At 51.7% G+C, this 16,397-nt stretch overlaps 1 protein-coding gene across 1 annotated transcript in view; it reads right to left on the minus strand.

Moving 5' to 3' along the window:
* Positions 1-16,397, minus strand: part of PRKN (parkin RBR E3 ubiquitin protein ligase) — an 851,421-nt gene that overhangs the window by 116,267 nt on the left and 718,757 nt on the right. The window contains exons 8-9 of the mRNA XM_037059502.1: positions 11,199-11,260; positions 1,881-2,030 (exon numbers count right to left, since the gene is read on the minus strand). Coding sequence (XP_036915397.1) covers positions 1,881-2,030; positions 11,199-11,260 — 212 coding nt within the window. The remainder of the gene's footprint in view (positions 1-1,880; positions 2,031-11,198; positions 11,261-16,397) is intronic.

A 16,397-nucleotide genomic window follows, 5' to 3' on the forward strand; every position in this document is an offset into this window, starting at 1 on the left:
TTTCCAAAGGATGAAGAAACACATTAAAGACAGCAACCTGCCTTTAGGTAAGGTTTGTCCCCAAATTCTCTTAATTCAAAGATATAAAACCAATTGAATTCACTTCCCAAGAAATTTCTCATGATTTGGAGCTTAAATATTGTGTTACTTACTTACAGTGTCACGTTGTGTGAAGAAGGGGAGATAAAGGAGGTCGACAGTTAAAAAGGACGTCAAACCTTCAGAATTCTTTAAAGCCAGGTGAGCACCTGAAGGTGGGCCAAAAATCTCCCCACCACATGGACAAAGTTAAGATCTTAACCAGCTTTACAGAGTGAGGCAATTCACTCCCTAAAGAGTGGGCAGTGGGCAATTCGCAGGCAGAAGCACACCGTTTGGCCATTATTTGGAGACTCCATAACTCTTTCAGCAAGAAGATGTTCGCTAGCTTTCTGCCCCCAGGGTATGGCTGCCTGCTGAGGCCACACCCCCTCGGCCCAGACTCTACAGGCGATGATGACCACTGATGCGGAGACTGGTTCGATTTCCATAATTGCTAGGAAGAGCTCACACTCCTTGAGTTCTCATGTTGACGCAACCATGATTACCAGCCCAGAGGTATTTCCTCCCACAGGTCACGGTATCTCATTATTTTTCAGCTGTCCCTTGCTCGGCTGTCGCTCAGCCCCGGGCTTTGTGAGCCCCACCGCACGACAGATGGGCACCTTTGCAGGGATGATGGGTGCTACCTGGTGCACAGGTGACTCACAGTGCTCTGAATGGGGCCTGCGTAATCCACCCTTGCTACCATCCCTCACTTTGTCACAAGCCCCCCATGACGCAGCTGTTTTAAAAGAAATGGCATCCCCTCCAAATTCTATAGCATTTTATAAGCACATACACTGTCCTCCTTTTCCAGCCTGCATGAAATTTAATGTCAGGATTATTATCCATTCGTCATCTCAATTTATAATTCAGTAAGCCCTTGGCCTCTTAGTGCACATCCCTTGCCCTTTGCTGTGAGCTCGCAGCCAGAGATGGGGCGGGGGCGGGGGGGTGGCAGGCGGCGAGGCCACACCGGCGGGCTTCTTAGCACAGACCTTTTCCACGGTTCCTATTCTGCCTCCTGAAGAGGCTCCATTAGTTTTGCTCATCTCCATTTAAAGTGATTTTTATGACACAATAGCATTTCATGTTTTCCGCATCGATCTCCATTTTATTCCTTGAAATACTTAGGCAAACAACATTGCTAAGACATCGCTGTTGGGAAATTCTGCTTCCCCTTCCTGCCCACCTACTTAAGGCCCACTTAGAAGGAACCACGCATTTCNCACACTGGCGGGCCTCTTAGCACAGACCTTTTCCACGGTTCCTATTCTGCCTCCTGAAGAGGCTCCATTAGTTTTGCTCATCTCCATTTAAAATGATTTTTATGACACAATAGCATTTCATGTTTTCCGCATCGATCTCCATTTTATTCCTTGAAATACTTAGGCAAACAACATTGCTAAGACATCGCTGTTGGGAAATTCTGCTTCCCCTTCCTGCCCACCTACTTAAGGCCCACTTAGAAGGAACCACGCATTTCTGCTCTGAGTCAGCCGGGCACTGGGAGAAAAGTTTAAAACGCTGGTCTAGAGACCGGCAACGCCTTCAACACAATGACAATGAACCGGAGCAGACGCTCTTCCCTCCCTTCTAAAGAAGAAATCTATCTACCATCGATCATCCAGCACACCTGGAATCCAAATCCTATACAAGAGTTTTTAAATAGATTTTCTTATATATCAGTTCAAACGTCTGAGTCCGGGCGAAAAATGAAGAAGCACACGCGTCATCCCAGCGGGTTTGCCGAAACAAACACACACACACAGACCGCACACCCGGTGCGGCCGACTCACCCCGCAGCCCAGGCCGTCGCCCCCTTCGCAGGTGACGTCCCTCTGCTCTGGCTCCGGCAGCAGCCCGGCCCCGCAGCCCGGGCGGGGGCACAGCACGCCCCCCATGCGTAGCACGTACTCCTCCGCGCCATAGTGCTGGTACCGGTTGTACTGCAAAAACAAAATTGCTTTTTAGAATAATGATACATATACTAAACGTTTTAGACAAAACACAGTAATTGTTGGTGCTGAGTGGGTTTTCTTGTTAATCCGTCTCAGTAAAAAGTGAGGAGGGGGTAAGTAAGGGGGTGCCGAAGTCTCCCTGTTCCACCAGGCAAAGCAGGCGAGTATTTATTCTTCGTATTTCTAGCAAGTTGGCCTCGGAAGATACATTTTGCCAACTTTGTGTTTTCGATACTACTCTACCCACATCATTTCAGTGTGGCTGTGTGCGGATTGCAGGGAACGTGCCCATACTCCAGGCGATGGGCGCTCACGATGCGTCATTAGCGATCTCACACGCAGGCATTTCACACCTCGCTCCGGACTCCACAGGTTTTAGACCCGTCTTGAAAACGGGTCCCGCCGTTCCACCCCGTGGTAACTTGTCCACAGCCCAATGACACCACCGAGCGCATTCAGCACGACGACAAAGAGGCTAACGATGAAGAGCACAATTCTTCTTTCAGCATCATTCGCAGTCTGAAAGCTGGTTTCTGCCACCCTGACTTCAGCTCCCTGGGCACTGCTGGCTCAGCCCCCGCCCGTGGTTTCCCGCCTGCACTTACCGCCCCGACTCCACAGTAGGGTGGTCGAGGTCTTCCTGGTTGCAGCTCTAAGCTGCTGTTCTCCTCACCTTACTCCATCACATTCTCCTGCAAACTAGGATCAAGTCCAATGCACTTGCTCAGCTATTAACTGGTCTATGGAGCGTTCGTGGAAAGCCCCTTTGTGCCAGACTACTGTAGGTGCTGGGGACGCGGCAGTGAGCGGAAGCCTCTGCTCACCCACAAGACTAGGACCATCACCCCTGATAGAGTGAACTGTATGGTGTTTCAGGCGGTGACACGTGGGACGGAGAATAAAAAGCAGAGAGGAGATGGGGTCACAGTTTAAAGAGAGGATCAGCGAACTGGGAGTGCCTTATGGATGAGGTGCATCGAAGCAGACGTCTGGGATTAGAAGAGAAAAGCAGGCCGTGTGGCCACCGGGGGAGTTGGGCTTCCCAGGCCCAGAGGCCACACTGCGCTTCGTTTGTTTGAGGGGCGGTGAAGAGGGTGGGGGGCTGAAGGAGGGCGGAGGGCAAAGAAACAGAAGATGGGGTTGGACGGTTAATGGGGGTCTGGGAGGCAGAAGCCCCTGAAGGCCGTTGGAGAGCTCTGACTATTATTCTCAGAGACAGGGCAACCACTGGAGACTTTGGGCTGGGGAGTGACACAAGGTGACAAAGACACCTTGTAAGACAGCCCCATGGATGGCAGGTTCAGAAGAGACCCTTGGGGACAAGGATGAAAGCAGCAAGCAGGGAAGCAGGTCGGGGGTTATTTCAGCGATCCGCCTGAGAGATGTGGGGGCTTAGCCAGGAAGGCACGGCTGCAGGTGGGCTTTGGTGGGGAGCTCTGGATAGATTTGGAAGGCAGAAATGGCAAAAACTGTGGGCAGATTGGATACAGGGTCAAGCACGAGTGTAAGGTTTTCCCCCAAGAAGACAGAAGGGGAGAGAGAATACTACTGAAATGGGAAAGCTTGCGAGAAGAAAGGTGGTGCGTGTGTACGTGCTGGAGGTTGGGGCAGGGAATTGGTGCTTGTATTCAGCTCGATAGCCTGTTGCACAGCTAAGTCAAAAATATGGAGCGGCTAATTGGATCCATGAGTGGGGAGTTCAGGAGAATGTGTGGGCTGGAGGTGCAACTTAGAAGTCCTGGGTGCAGGTGGAGCTGGGTAGGAGGGGCTCACTAACCACCAGCTTGTTTTTCTGGCCCCAGGAGACAAAGAAAGATGACCTGGTCAAATCCCCGTGTACACGCACTAATGGTACATTCACCCACGGCGTTTACTACCCAGCAGTTCTTATCTATGGAACACGGCTAGCAGCAAATGCTCGGTGTAAGATCGCTCAGGGTAAACAAACGGGAATGTGTGAGTCTGCGGGAAAAGGCTCAGGGAAACAGCACGGCTAGGCAGTTCTGAAGGGGGAAGATGAAGACGTGCCAGCAAGCAGAGAATGATGAGCCAGATTTTGGAATCAAGAGATTTCTGGTTGCTGATTGTTTCGTGAGACATTATTTACCAACTCTTGCCTAGAATGCATCCCACCGTGTCGAGGAAGGACCTGGGGAGCCGTGGGGGGCACCCAGTGGAGGAAATGGCCATCGGCACCCAGCGCCGTCCACTGGGGAGCCAAGTGAGGCGAGGTCCGGAGTGGGCCTGTCCCTCAGACCTCACAACCCTCCTCTCACACCCTGCGTCTCCTGGACGTAGCGCCACAGCCCGTCTGTAGGCACACAGTGGTCTAAGTGGTGACGAAAGAATTCTAATGAAATCTCCAATGGCGAGGGGATGAGTGACAGAGTGACACAGGATGGCTTCACCAACATAAACTGCCTAAACGCTTTAAATAAATTGCTCCTAAGTACTTGGGTATTTTCTGATTTGATGACGGATTATTCTTCTGTTTACCCAGTTAAGCGAGTTTTCAGCTATGACAATAGCCTCTGTTCAGGAAGATGTTCACCTGCGGACAAAATCTGGTCACCCTTAGAAATGCTGCTGACAGCCTTGGGGCGGTCTCAGGTCCGGGTGCAGCACGTCAATGCACACTCCTCTTTCCCTTCTTTAGAGAAAGAGTTTGTAGCAAATGCTTCACTGGGCGCATTCTATTTAGGATGCCCTCAGGGCATTTGAGCACACAGTTCCTCTTCTGAAGGGAGACAGATACTTTCACTTACATACCTGGTGATTTCCACGATTGAAAAGCACACGCAACATCTGAAACAACACCCATGCCTACTGGGTGTTATTTCAGAATACCTACTGAACGCATTAATTTTTTTAAACATGGTCACATTTATTTAAAAAAAAGCAAGAGACCTAGAGCCAGTGGAGTGTTACTAGCCCCAGACCGTGGGAGGCCCCGGGTGTACCTTAGACAGGGAGTTAGAGCCGCACTGTCAGCAGAGCCTGCATTCAGCTCCCTCCCAGCGGCAGCCCACACTTCCCTGGGTTCCTTTCACCACCTGCCGCACAAAGCCGGGAGGGCACTGAAGGAACCCTCTGCCTCCTCATTGGAGAGTTGTGGGAACGAGCCCTGGGTAGAGGGTGAAGCAGGTGCCCTGGCACCAGGGCCGTCCATGAGCCCAGAGGGGCCAAATGCTCACCCACTGTCCTCGGGCTCTCTCACTCTTGGCATCTTGTAAACAGAGCTAACGGGGAGGAACGTGACTGACTCATGCCTCGGGTGAGGTCTCTCTGGAACCCGGTGAACTCGAGAGCTGCCAGCTCTCCGGCGGCCACCTGGGCTGGTGGTCCCTGCGCGTCAGGTGAGAGCCTGCTGCCTGTGCGCACTGTTGCTCACCTGCCGGCTTAGGCTCCGTGAGCTACTCTCAAAACTACCTCCCCAGTCTCTAGATGTCCTTTCCTAATGTGGATGATCCGCAGACAGAGAGCTGAGATCACTCAGAGCCGACAACACAGTGTTAGCAAAAATCTTTGAAAATAAATGTCAATATTAACAAAGCTTACTACTCTGCACCCAAGGGAAAAAGTTAAAGATGCTTCTTCCTGTACTTCATCAGAATGTAGTGAATAGACCTTTCATTAGTATGATCCATCTAGGCCAAACCTCAGCTCCTTGCTGTGGTTTCTATCTTATTTATTTGGGGAGCAAATTATCCAGCCTCTGTGTGTGTGTGCTCATGGATTCTCTTAAGAAAGGAAATGTTCATATTGAAGTATAAATTTATAGATGTTTCAATAACCTCATATTTGAAGGATCTAAACAGTGAGCCTGGGATGAGGGTAACCCAGTAGAGGTTGGATTCGGTGGTCTGTAGCTGGGCCGAACATTGTCCTGTGATGAGGCAAGGGTCGCAGGTTCAAGTACCGTGTCGGCCACTTATCCTCCCTTCTCTTTCTGGGCGTTGACTGCCTGATAAATTTGGGGTTCACCCGAGGGCGGGGTCAGGCTGGGGAGGCATGGTGCCTAAACAACCCACCGCAGGGAAACCCGTCCACATGCCTGATGTCGGAGGGCACAGACGGCCTCCTTGTGGTGTGTGAGTCCCATGCTTTTGTAAGAAATGAGAAGGAATCAAAATGTAAAAAGCTGCATGCACTCTGAAGTACAGGGTATCAGATAAAAGTGAAGCCTGAGAAGACCGGCCGACAGGCTGTGGGTCTGAGACACCCCTTCCCCAGCACTAAGCTACTCCCCTTTCCTTCCCCTTCATCAGACACATCTCAGCCCCCTCTTCCTCGGCCATCTTTTGGAAACTAATGAGAAACGGTTTATTACAGCACTTCTTCTTGGGATTAAAAATATCTAAAATAACCTTGTGTAGGAACACAAAATCCTGATGAGTCCATCTCCCCTTGCTATGCGGATGGTGTCCTATTTTCTTTAGGTATTAGATTTTTAAAAATAAAAACCAACCTCCATAGATTCTCAGAAACCTTGGTCTAACTTTTCTTCCTTTCCAGGTCACTGGCCCAGGGGTTGGTGACCGCCGGCGTGGGGGCCAGCCGCACTGCTGTTTGCTTCTCTGTTCTGCTGCTGACGATGTTTTCTCCACCCTGGACATCCGCCATCGACCGAGGGAGTCAGTTGGCTGGAGGAAGGGCGCGCCTTGTGAGTGGAAAACCACCATTATGGAGGCTGAGATGGAATGCGAGGAGGAACCGACGTAACAACTGAAGTATAACTAGAGCAACGACCTGTGTCTGAGACCACAATTTATGATTTTTCTTTCAGATGCCAGGATGCCACAAAGTATCTTGATTTCCAGTGGCTGTGGAATCTTCTGGAAAGGGGGTTAAACCAATTGGCCTCTGTGCCCCTTCTGCAGGCTATGGCCAAGGTAGCTCCCTGCAGCTTGGACGGGCCCGAGGAGAGGGTGCAGAGATCCATACCGTGGCTGTGACGTCAGGGTCCTCTGGAGGCTTTGCAGGCAGGAGTGGGAGGGGCCAGGCTGTCACTCACCCTTTCCTCTGGTCTCTTGAGTGGGGCTATTGTTTCCAAGTCCATGAGCCTGGCCCACGGAGAAACGGTCTTTGTCTCTGATTTCCTGGGGAGGAACCTCCTCCCGGTACCTCCGCTTCACAAGCTCATTGTTTTCACGTCTCCCCCTTAGGCTCACTCTCCACACAGCTGTTCCCCGTCCAGAGGCAGTGAGGCTGGCTTCTGGGAGACTCTGGGGCCAGCGGAAGGGAAGACTGATGATTCATGGTCTGGAAGGTCTGTGTAAGCCTTTGGTCGGAGGCACTGCCGTGGCTCTGTCCCACCACACGTTAATGAGCTGATGGAACCTGATGGCCCAGCTAATTAAAGACTGATTTCCAGGACCCTGTTAGATGGCTTTAGGCACATAGCCAACTTTGAAATGAGCAAGCCTGTGGCACCAAGGAAACTTTGGAGTGAAGGCCGAGTAAGTTGTCTTGATGGCGAGAGACACACCTGAGATGCCAATAGCCAGGTGAGGTGACAATAGCCAGGGGGCCTGGCTGTGCACTGCCTCCCTCCGAGGAGCATCAGAGTCTATCCACCTTGCTCACATCATCGTTTACTTCTGAGACTCGGACCTCCCCTGTGGCCCTTTCCCCCAAGCTCTCATCCCTCGAAGGGCCTCTATTTCCCCAACGCAAGCCTCCCTCCTCTCTTAAACCCCTTCTCCGTGTCCCCCAGGACCCCTGCCCCATGACTAGGAAACCCTCCTGCGAACCCTTGAACTAATGGGAAGTTTCTCAGCCCCACAGCCAGCCGACCACCGAGACCTTTAATCCCACCTCTGAGTACTCTTCAAACGGAAGTGTCTCTGCCAACCATCTCGTTCTAGCCCATGTCTGCATTGCAACAAGATGGTCTTTCTTAACATGTAATCTGGATGGTGCCAGCTGGCTGCTTACAAGTTCAAGGAGCTCCCACTGAACCGGAGTCAGATCCATACTCTTGACCACAGCCTGCATTCTAGATCGTCCGCGTCTTTCCCCGCGGCCCCTTTTGCTCATTTCCTTCCAGCCACACTGAGTTTGGGGAACTGGCTTGAACAAAGCGAGTTCCTCACCACCTGGGGGCCACTAACCCCCCTGGAACGTTCTTTGGCTCCACTCCCAGGGTCCTCGCTCACCGGCAGCGGTGCCCTATGAGCCTTCCTGGTGTGGGGTCCCTCGGGGCCTTCTCCAAAGCAGCTACAGCCCGGTCACCGCTGGCTCCCATCTTAGCCTGCATCTCGATTTGTGCCTGCGACACCCTTGTTTGCCCATTTATTCAACCCCAGCACGACAACACTACACAACACTGATTTGTGCCTGCGACACCCTTGTTTGCCCATTTATTCAACCCCAGCACGACAACACTACACAACACTGCGCATGGGACAACACTACACAACACTGCGCACGGGACAACACTACACAGCACTGTGCACGGGACAACACTACACAGCACTGTGCACGGGACAACACTACACAGCACTGTGCACGGGACAACACTACACAACACTGTGCACGGGATGTTCGCGGAGTGATGAAGGTTATTTCCTTGAAGTTCCAGGGACTGAAGTACAGCAGGGGAAGCCGGTACAAGGGCAGGTACTTCTGAGATGCAATTTTTCTGCAGGGTCTCCACACCCTATGGACTGAAGCTAAGCTTGTTCTCCTTGGGGCTCAGCCGGAACGTTGGGGCGGCTTTACTGCCTACAGTGTGATGATATCTTTGCCAAGTGGCTTGGCCTTGGTTAGGGGTCGGGGGGATGGGAGGTGCTTTATGAATGTAAACCGTACACACGAATCAGAGATAGGGCAAAGCAGCTAAACTGAATGTATTATTTTAAATTTCAATGGGTTTTAATTGTATTTTTGTTATGAGAAGGTAATGATTTATAGTGTTTAGAGATTTATTTTTAATCCAGAGCTCAAAATCAGTGAAAATGGAAAGGAATCACGTGTGAAGATATTAGATGATGGGTTAGCATCTCCACCGTCCAGTACTGAGTAATTGACCAGTGTCTGTGCAAGCTCTATAAATTCACTTTTAAGTGAACATTACACTTCTTTCAATGTCTCTCTGTTGCTACGAGTTCAATATATTGATGGAGTAGAAATAGTGTTTAAGTCAGAAACATTTGAATGCAGTACTGAATATTTACAACTTCCATTACAACCCTGCTTATGAAAACTCTGGGGGATGCCCGAGGGTCACTGCCCCTTTCCTGCACACCGGAAACCGTGGGGAGAGAGACGCCCATCGATGTAAGTGGCCTCAAGCCTCCAGGGAGAGCCCCGATGCCACTGCGCTGCTCAGGTGTTTCGTCACATGTCGCCGCATGTGAAATTCTGCCCCTCGCCCAGCACTCGGTATCCTGCCTGGTGGTTCCGTTGTTCTGTACCCAACACTAACCACCTAGTGCAATGCACGTGGGCAGTCTGCGTGCACAGGACACCCCATGGGTTTCCCCAGCCAGGACGTGGGCCCGATAGAGAACTCTTTCCACTCCTCTATGCCATAGCTGAGCATGGCACCAGTACGTGAGTACCTGCTGGATAGAGGAAAAGACGGAAGGAAGGAAAGATGGAAGGAAGGAAAGATGGAAGGAAGGAAAGACAGACAGACGGACGGACGGAAGGAAGGAAGGAAGGAAGGAAGGAAGGAAGGAAGGAAAGAGGGAGGTGTGTGTTTCCAGCAAGTGAAGACCACTACTGCTGTGACACATGATGTCACCCAGGGCACAACTCATCAGGGCGATGGCAATTTGATTGTGGCGGGGTGAGGTGTCTAGGAGAATGCAAAGTGGTCTGGGTTTTATGCAAATCCAAGGGGATGATTACAGCTGCTTCTCTCCCTATCAAACACCCAGTGTCTGAAACACCCATGGGAACGATCGGTGAGCGCTGGCAGAAGCCAGGGCGGAAGGTCCCACCGCCTGAGCAGCACCCGGGGCAGCCGGCGGGGAGGCAGCTCTCAGGGCGTCACGGGCAGGTGGCTGTGGATGCAGGTGTTTCCATAAACAGGTGTGGCTGGGCAGCTGGTTATTGGTTCTCACCCACAATAAAGGACCACTGATTTCATCTGCATTTAAAGCAACACCTATGCCTGTTGCTGTGGAAAGTTGCAGTGTGAAATTTTGAAGGAGTCATGATGTAGTCTGTTAATAAAAGGAGTTGAAAGTGATTCCACTGTTTTTAATCCCCCTCTAATGAACCTCATATTGTCTGTAATCTCATATTGGAAATGGGCAGACCGACGTTTCCACAAACAGGTACTGAAGAAAAATACGCGAACCAAAACCTCATCGACAAAGCTGAGCCGCCGCATCTCATTGGCGTGTCCTCTGAGCCGAGTTGGCAAAGGCTGCCTTTGGGGGTACAGTCAGTACAGAGTGTGAGGTGGGTCACCCACCATGCTGTCAACTACTAGGTGTATTCCAAGGATAACTCGACATATAAAGATTTAACATTATAATATGGGTCCTGTAATCCATATAAGGAGTAAAAGATTCATGCAGTCAAAAGTACGTGTTGTGTGTGTCTATATTATTTGCAAATATTACATGAGATATTACACATCTAACACATACACTATTTAGCACCCGAATCATTCACTTAGCGCATCTACTGAGAAGCTAACACGTCTCACTGAGCACACACAATGTTTAAATGACGCCCCTTCAATGGGGCGCACTTGTATAGAAGTCACAGGGTCATGTCCTCCCATGGCAGGGGAAGGTAGATGACGTACAGAAAGCCCGGACCTGGTGAGGAGACAGGGCCGTTGGCCCGAGGACATCAGGGCTGTCTGTGCCGAGGGGCCCCCCGGGCACAGCTCCTCCCAGCACTGATCTGTTTGCTCACCTGCCTGTGCTACCTGCTCCTGCCGGTGTTGGAGAGGACACGCTCTGGCAGAGAGCAGATGTGCCGATTAACGCCCCGTCGGGTCTTATGGGTGGGGCAGGGCAGGAGTGTCCGCACACGGCTCTGCAGTGCAGACACTCATTCTTCCCCATTTGGGGTGCTGAGGGTCAGGAGATGCTGCCTCCCCGGAGGGAGCCCAGGCTGTCTCACTGCTGTGTGTCTTTCCCCCCATCGGACCCTCAGACCCTTGGTGCAGCCTTGGGGAAGCTCACTCACCTGCTCTTCTCCAAGAATCCGGAAGTGATGGAGCTCTTTAATCAAGGAGTTGGGGCAGCCGGCTGTTGGAGAAAGAAATGAGTTACAAATGTGTTATTCCCCTTCTCTGGGGCAACGTGTTCTGACAAACAGGTGTGACTATCGACACGCAGGGCTACCTGCAAACCCCTAACCAACCCCCGGAAACCGCACCTCCGAGGGAGGGAGCTGGTGGCTGCCTGGCCCCCACTGGGACTCGCTGGGGAGGAGTACCCTGTGAGCTGGGGGGCCAGGCCTGTCTGCCCTTCCCATTGTGACCTGGCCTTTGGGCACCATGTCATCTCTGCGTGTCGCCTGACCCTAGTGGACAGCCAGGGCTTTGTGAGGCCAGAGGGGGGAGCTGGGGAACACAGGGTCATTTCAAGTATTTGTCCCATCCTGTTTCCTCCCCTCCGGCCCCGGCGGGGCCATCCAGAGGAACCAACAGGCACCGAGAATTATCAGGGGATCACCTTGTAAATTATGCATTTGTCTACCCACCATGCCATACACGTGAAACCAATACAAAATAATACTGAATGTCAACAGTAATTGAAAAGATTAAAAAAAACACCATGCAATAAAGAGAAAAGAGAGTGAAGACTGGGCGGCTGGACGCCCGCCTTCACGGGACTCAGCTCTGTTTCAGAGCCTCACCTGGTCCTCCAGGGGGCGCTGTCTGGGCCCCTAAACATCCTGCATCTCGGTGTGGAAAGGGTCTCCAGTGGGAAGGATCTGGGCATGGGACCACTTCAGTCTCTGTGCCTGTCACCTCCGAGTTTCACCCGTCAATGGCAGCTTTGTCAAGCTGCCACATGTTCTTCTGTCTTCAGTGGCACAAAGAAACACACACACACACACACGTGCCAGTGCATGCTTGCTTGTCACTTAAAATGGGTGCTGCCCTGTCTTTTACAGAACTGTTCTGCAGTGTTGGTGTGCAGGCATTTGTAACAGTACCCCGGAAACAAAATTGACGTTAAGAACCTGCTTCTCTGAGGCTTGCATAATCTGTTGCAGTTTCCGATATGGAATCGAGTTGCATGCAATCTGCACCAAAGATATCACTCCCTTTAGGGGACTTTGTGATGTCCCCGTGGGGGACAGATGGGGCACACTGGTCTGGGGAGGGCAGGCCGAGGTGGGGGGCTGTGGGGCGACGGAGGAGTCCTTTGCAACAGAGGTGAGATTTGATTTTTCCTCTAGAAGGCAGGGTTAAAGCAACATGCAGAGAGTAACAGCAGCAGCCTTTGGCTCAATACAAAGAAGTTTGTGATTTACAATGGAACGCAGAGCCTCCTAACCCGGGAACTGGAGGTTTTCACACACAGGCTCAATGGCTGCTTATGCGGGATGCTGTGCAGATGAATTTGTTGGGGCCGGTGCCCATTCTGAAAGTTTGTGGGCATGAAAAATGCTGGGACAAAGCTTTACTCTTTGAGATTACATTCGATGTAGTCCTTGCCATTACTTCATACTTGGAGAAAGTAGTTCCTGAATATGACCAGTTGATATCCTCACCTGACAGTAGCCAAGAAAATAAATGAAGTGCCGAGGGAAATATTTTGGTGAAAAACACAGTGAATGCATTGCAACAGGCAGGTCCTTGACAATGGAGATGGACAGCTAGAGCCTTGACACCAGGAGACACCCCGGGGCTGTGCCCCTCGCCCTGTGGCCACGGCACCTTGTCATCTGAGGGTCTCCAGAGAAGCTGTTGGTTCAGAGTTGCCGTTTTGATGGCCAGCTCGTCAGTTAGGAACACCATACTCTGCATCACTGGGTTGCTTGTCTGCAATCCAACCACAAGCTGCTGTGGAAATTCAGCCTCACGTCAGCTCTTGACTTTGAGTTGTCTTTGGGAGCAAGGGATCCTACTTAGTTTTGTAAAATGAAGGAGGAAAGAACACGGCAGAGCGAACTCCAGGGATGGTTCCCAGCGTGGGAGAGCGCCAGTGTCGGCTGCCCAGCCTGCAAGGGGCAGATTCGCAGAGAGCAGGGGGAGCAGGGAGCCTGCACAGCCCAGGGGCGGAGGCGGCCAAGATGAGAAACCTGAGCCCACTGTCAGGGACCGGTTGGTACTTCAGCCCACGATTCAGTCTCCACATCGTCACAGCATTAAGTCCAGACTTAACATGACTACTTTGGGCTTTGTGTCTTCGTTTAATTTATCAATTTTCCTCTGGGCCTTCTGGTTGTATAAAGACAAAATGCCAATACCTAAATTTATATCTTGACATGTTTAAGAAATGTCATTTTAAAAAATAATTGTATTCAGCCATAGAAATGTTTGAGGATTATTATTTTTTCCTTCACAGTGATCCTTTACATCCTTCAAATTTGACTTACTTTAATGCCAGGTAAAATAAGAAACGGAATTTGAAATTAGCCTACTTTCGGCATTTGTATTCCAATGTTCTCCTAGGATATAAACGAGGATTGACGCCAAGGAGAGCGCAAATATCAACATCTTTACCAGAAGACTGGGTAATTACCTGAAACACCTGGTAGGTGCAATGGACCATAAAAACAAGGATCGACATAGCACAGTTAGGAGGCATGAGCTGGAAGGGGTCAAGGTATTGAAGGAGACCGTGGCGGAGTTGGGGGGGGCAGCATCTGCAACTGCTCATCACAGAAACGTCAACTTGGGAAGCAGACGGGTACAGACTCAGTGAAGACGGGGGTTAAAAATAACAAAGCTGGAGACACAGCCACGCCTATGGGAGGCAGTGGTGCCCAGTGGGTGGGGGTGGCAGGGAGGGAGAAAGGGCCCTCCAGCGAGCCGAGACTACACAGAGGCTGGTGTTCATGGGGGCGTGCACTCCCGTTTACCCAAACTCCTTGTGTGGGGTCTACACACTCTGACAGTGGCAATGCCTGCCGTCCCCGGCCCTCAGCCTCAGCCCCCATCAGGAGGTCTGCTCTCGCTGTAACAGTTAAAGGAATCTTGCTGAGCCCTGGCTGGTGTGGCTTGGTTGGTTGGAGCACTGTCCTGTAACTGAAAGGTGGGTTTGGTTCCTGGTCAGGGCACACGCCTGGGTTGCGGGTTCAATCCCTTGTTGGAGAGCGTATGAGAGGCAACTGATCGACGTTTCTCTCTCTCTCTCTCTTTCCTTCTTCCCCCCTCTCTCTAAAAGACATGACAAAATGTCCTCGGGTGAGGACAAAGAAAAAAGCATTGTGCTGAGATATGTGTGCCGACCACCGTCCGCCCCCGGGCTCACTAAGAGTAAATGCCGCCCTGGCTGGCGTAGCTCAGTGGATTGAGCACGGGCCTGAGAAGCACACGATTGAGGTTCGATTCCCAGTCAGGGCACATGCCTGGGTTGCAGGCCAGTTCCCAGCAGGGGACTCATGAGAGGCAACCATACATTGATACTTCTCTCCTTCTCTTCCCCTCTAAAGAGAAATAAATAAAATCTTTAAAAAAAAGATAGTAAAAAAAAAAGAGTAAATGCCAAGGCCATGACAGCAGCCAGGCAGGTCGTCTGCGCCGGGCCCTGGCATCATCCTGAGCCCTCCTTCTCCCATGCTCAACGTGCTTCTGCCACACTGGCCTGCCCTTTGCCCCTGGACACCCAGGCTGGCTGCTGTCCCGGGCCTGTGGGCTTGCTGCCCCCCTAGTTGTAACGCTCTTGGCCCTGACATATGCATGGAGCGCTGCCCGCCCTCCTCAGGCCACCTTCTCAGTGAGGCCCTTCTGCACCCCGCATGCCGCATCCCTGCCGCATTTCCCCGTCATGCTCCCCTCTTTCCAACGTGCTGCACACCGCCTGTACTTGACCCTCTGCCGCCTGTTGCTGAAATGGCAAGGTGACGAGGACAGGGTCCAGCCATCCAGTCACTGCTGTGCCTGGCTGTACAAAGGGTTCACCAGAGGGTGCTTCATGAATGAGTCACCGTGTGGCCACTCCCAGCCCAGCTCAGAGAGTATCCCCTTCCCCCTCCCCATTCCTCATCCCAGAGACCCCAGCTCTGACCTCAGCCCTGCACGCTTGCTTCCTGGTTAAGTGGACTTCTGACCTCTCACCTCTCTTCCCAGCCTGGACCGCATGGGGCGATGCCAATGATGCTGAAACCCATGGCTCCCTTGTCCTTTGTAGCTGCTTTGCCTGCATCCCCTGTCCACCTCTGGGCAAGCACCACCACCTGTTTCCCCTTCTCCTTCCCTGTCCTGCCAATCACAGTTTGTGTGGCCAATGGGCGACAGCTCCTCTAACAGAAACAACGCCCTCTACCCGATGCTGTGTCCCTGGTGAGATCAGTGCCACTGCAGGTTCAGGGCCCACTTCCCGTGGAGTCTGGGTGCAGTCTGCCATCGCTGTCCTTGGCCAGCGCTCCCTTCTCCCTGGGAGACTGTCCCGAACCATCGCCCTCTTCTCCATCAGTCTGTGACACCTCACTCTCAAAGTGCAGCCTCCCCGGACACAAGCCCAAAGTGTGGCGAACAGACTGGACTTGGCGTGGCTGGAGAAAGAATCAGCGAGCTTAAAGAAAGGTGAAAAGAAAGTTCTTGAACTGAAGTGCAGGAAAAAAAGAATGAAGAAAATGGAACAGGATATCTAAGAATGTGGGGCAGTTTCAAAGAGACGAAAGTTGAGTCCCGGAAAGAGGAGAAAGGAGAACAGAGGGAAGGGTTACCTGAAGTACCGGTGACTGGGGACTCACACCAAGTGCCGAAGAGTGGAGTGAGACATTTAAAATGGTGAAACAAAAGTGCCTTTGACCTAGAACTCTGTATCCGGCAAAATGATCCTGCCAAAGGAAAGACCTTCCTGGCCCAGGGCCGAGGGGTTCGTGGTCTTTAGACCCGCCCTGCCAGCCACGGTCAGAGAAGCTCCTCGGGCAAAAGGGAGACGGGGCAGGTCAGACATCTGGGTCTGAACAGAGGACGGGAGCGCACTGGAGAGGGGTGAAGGTGAGTCAGGGCTTTTAGTTTCCTGGTTCCCAGTTGGTTTGAAAGGTAACTTTAACACTAGTGAAGGTGCATTGGCTGATCACACCGTACACTTCAGTGACATAAATGACAGCAACGTCCCAGAGGGTTTGGAGGAGGAATAGGGACTGCTCTCTTACAAGGTGTCTGCATCACACACATTCTCTTTCTAGTGATGTCTGAACACGGATTTGGGTTAATTATAATATTCAATATGTATCATAACTTTAGGACAACTACTA

The sequence above is a fragment of the Sturnira hondurensis genome, unplaced genomic scaffold, assembly GCF_014824575.4.
Source record: "Sturnira hondurensis isolate 20B ecotype Veracruz unplaced genomic scaffold, ASM1482457v3 Scaffold0000167, whole genome shotgun sequence".
NCBI classification, from domain to species: Eukaryota; Metazoa; Chordata; class Mammalia; order Chiroptera; family Phyllostomidae; genus Sturnira; species Sturnira hondurensis.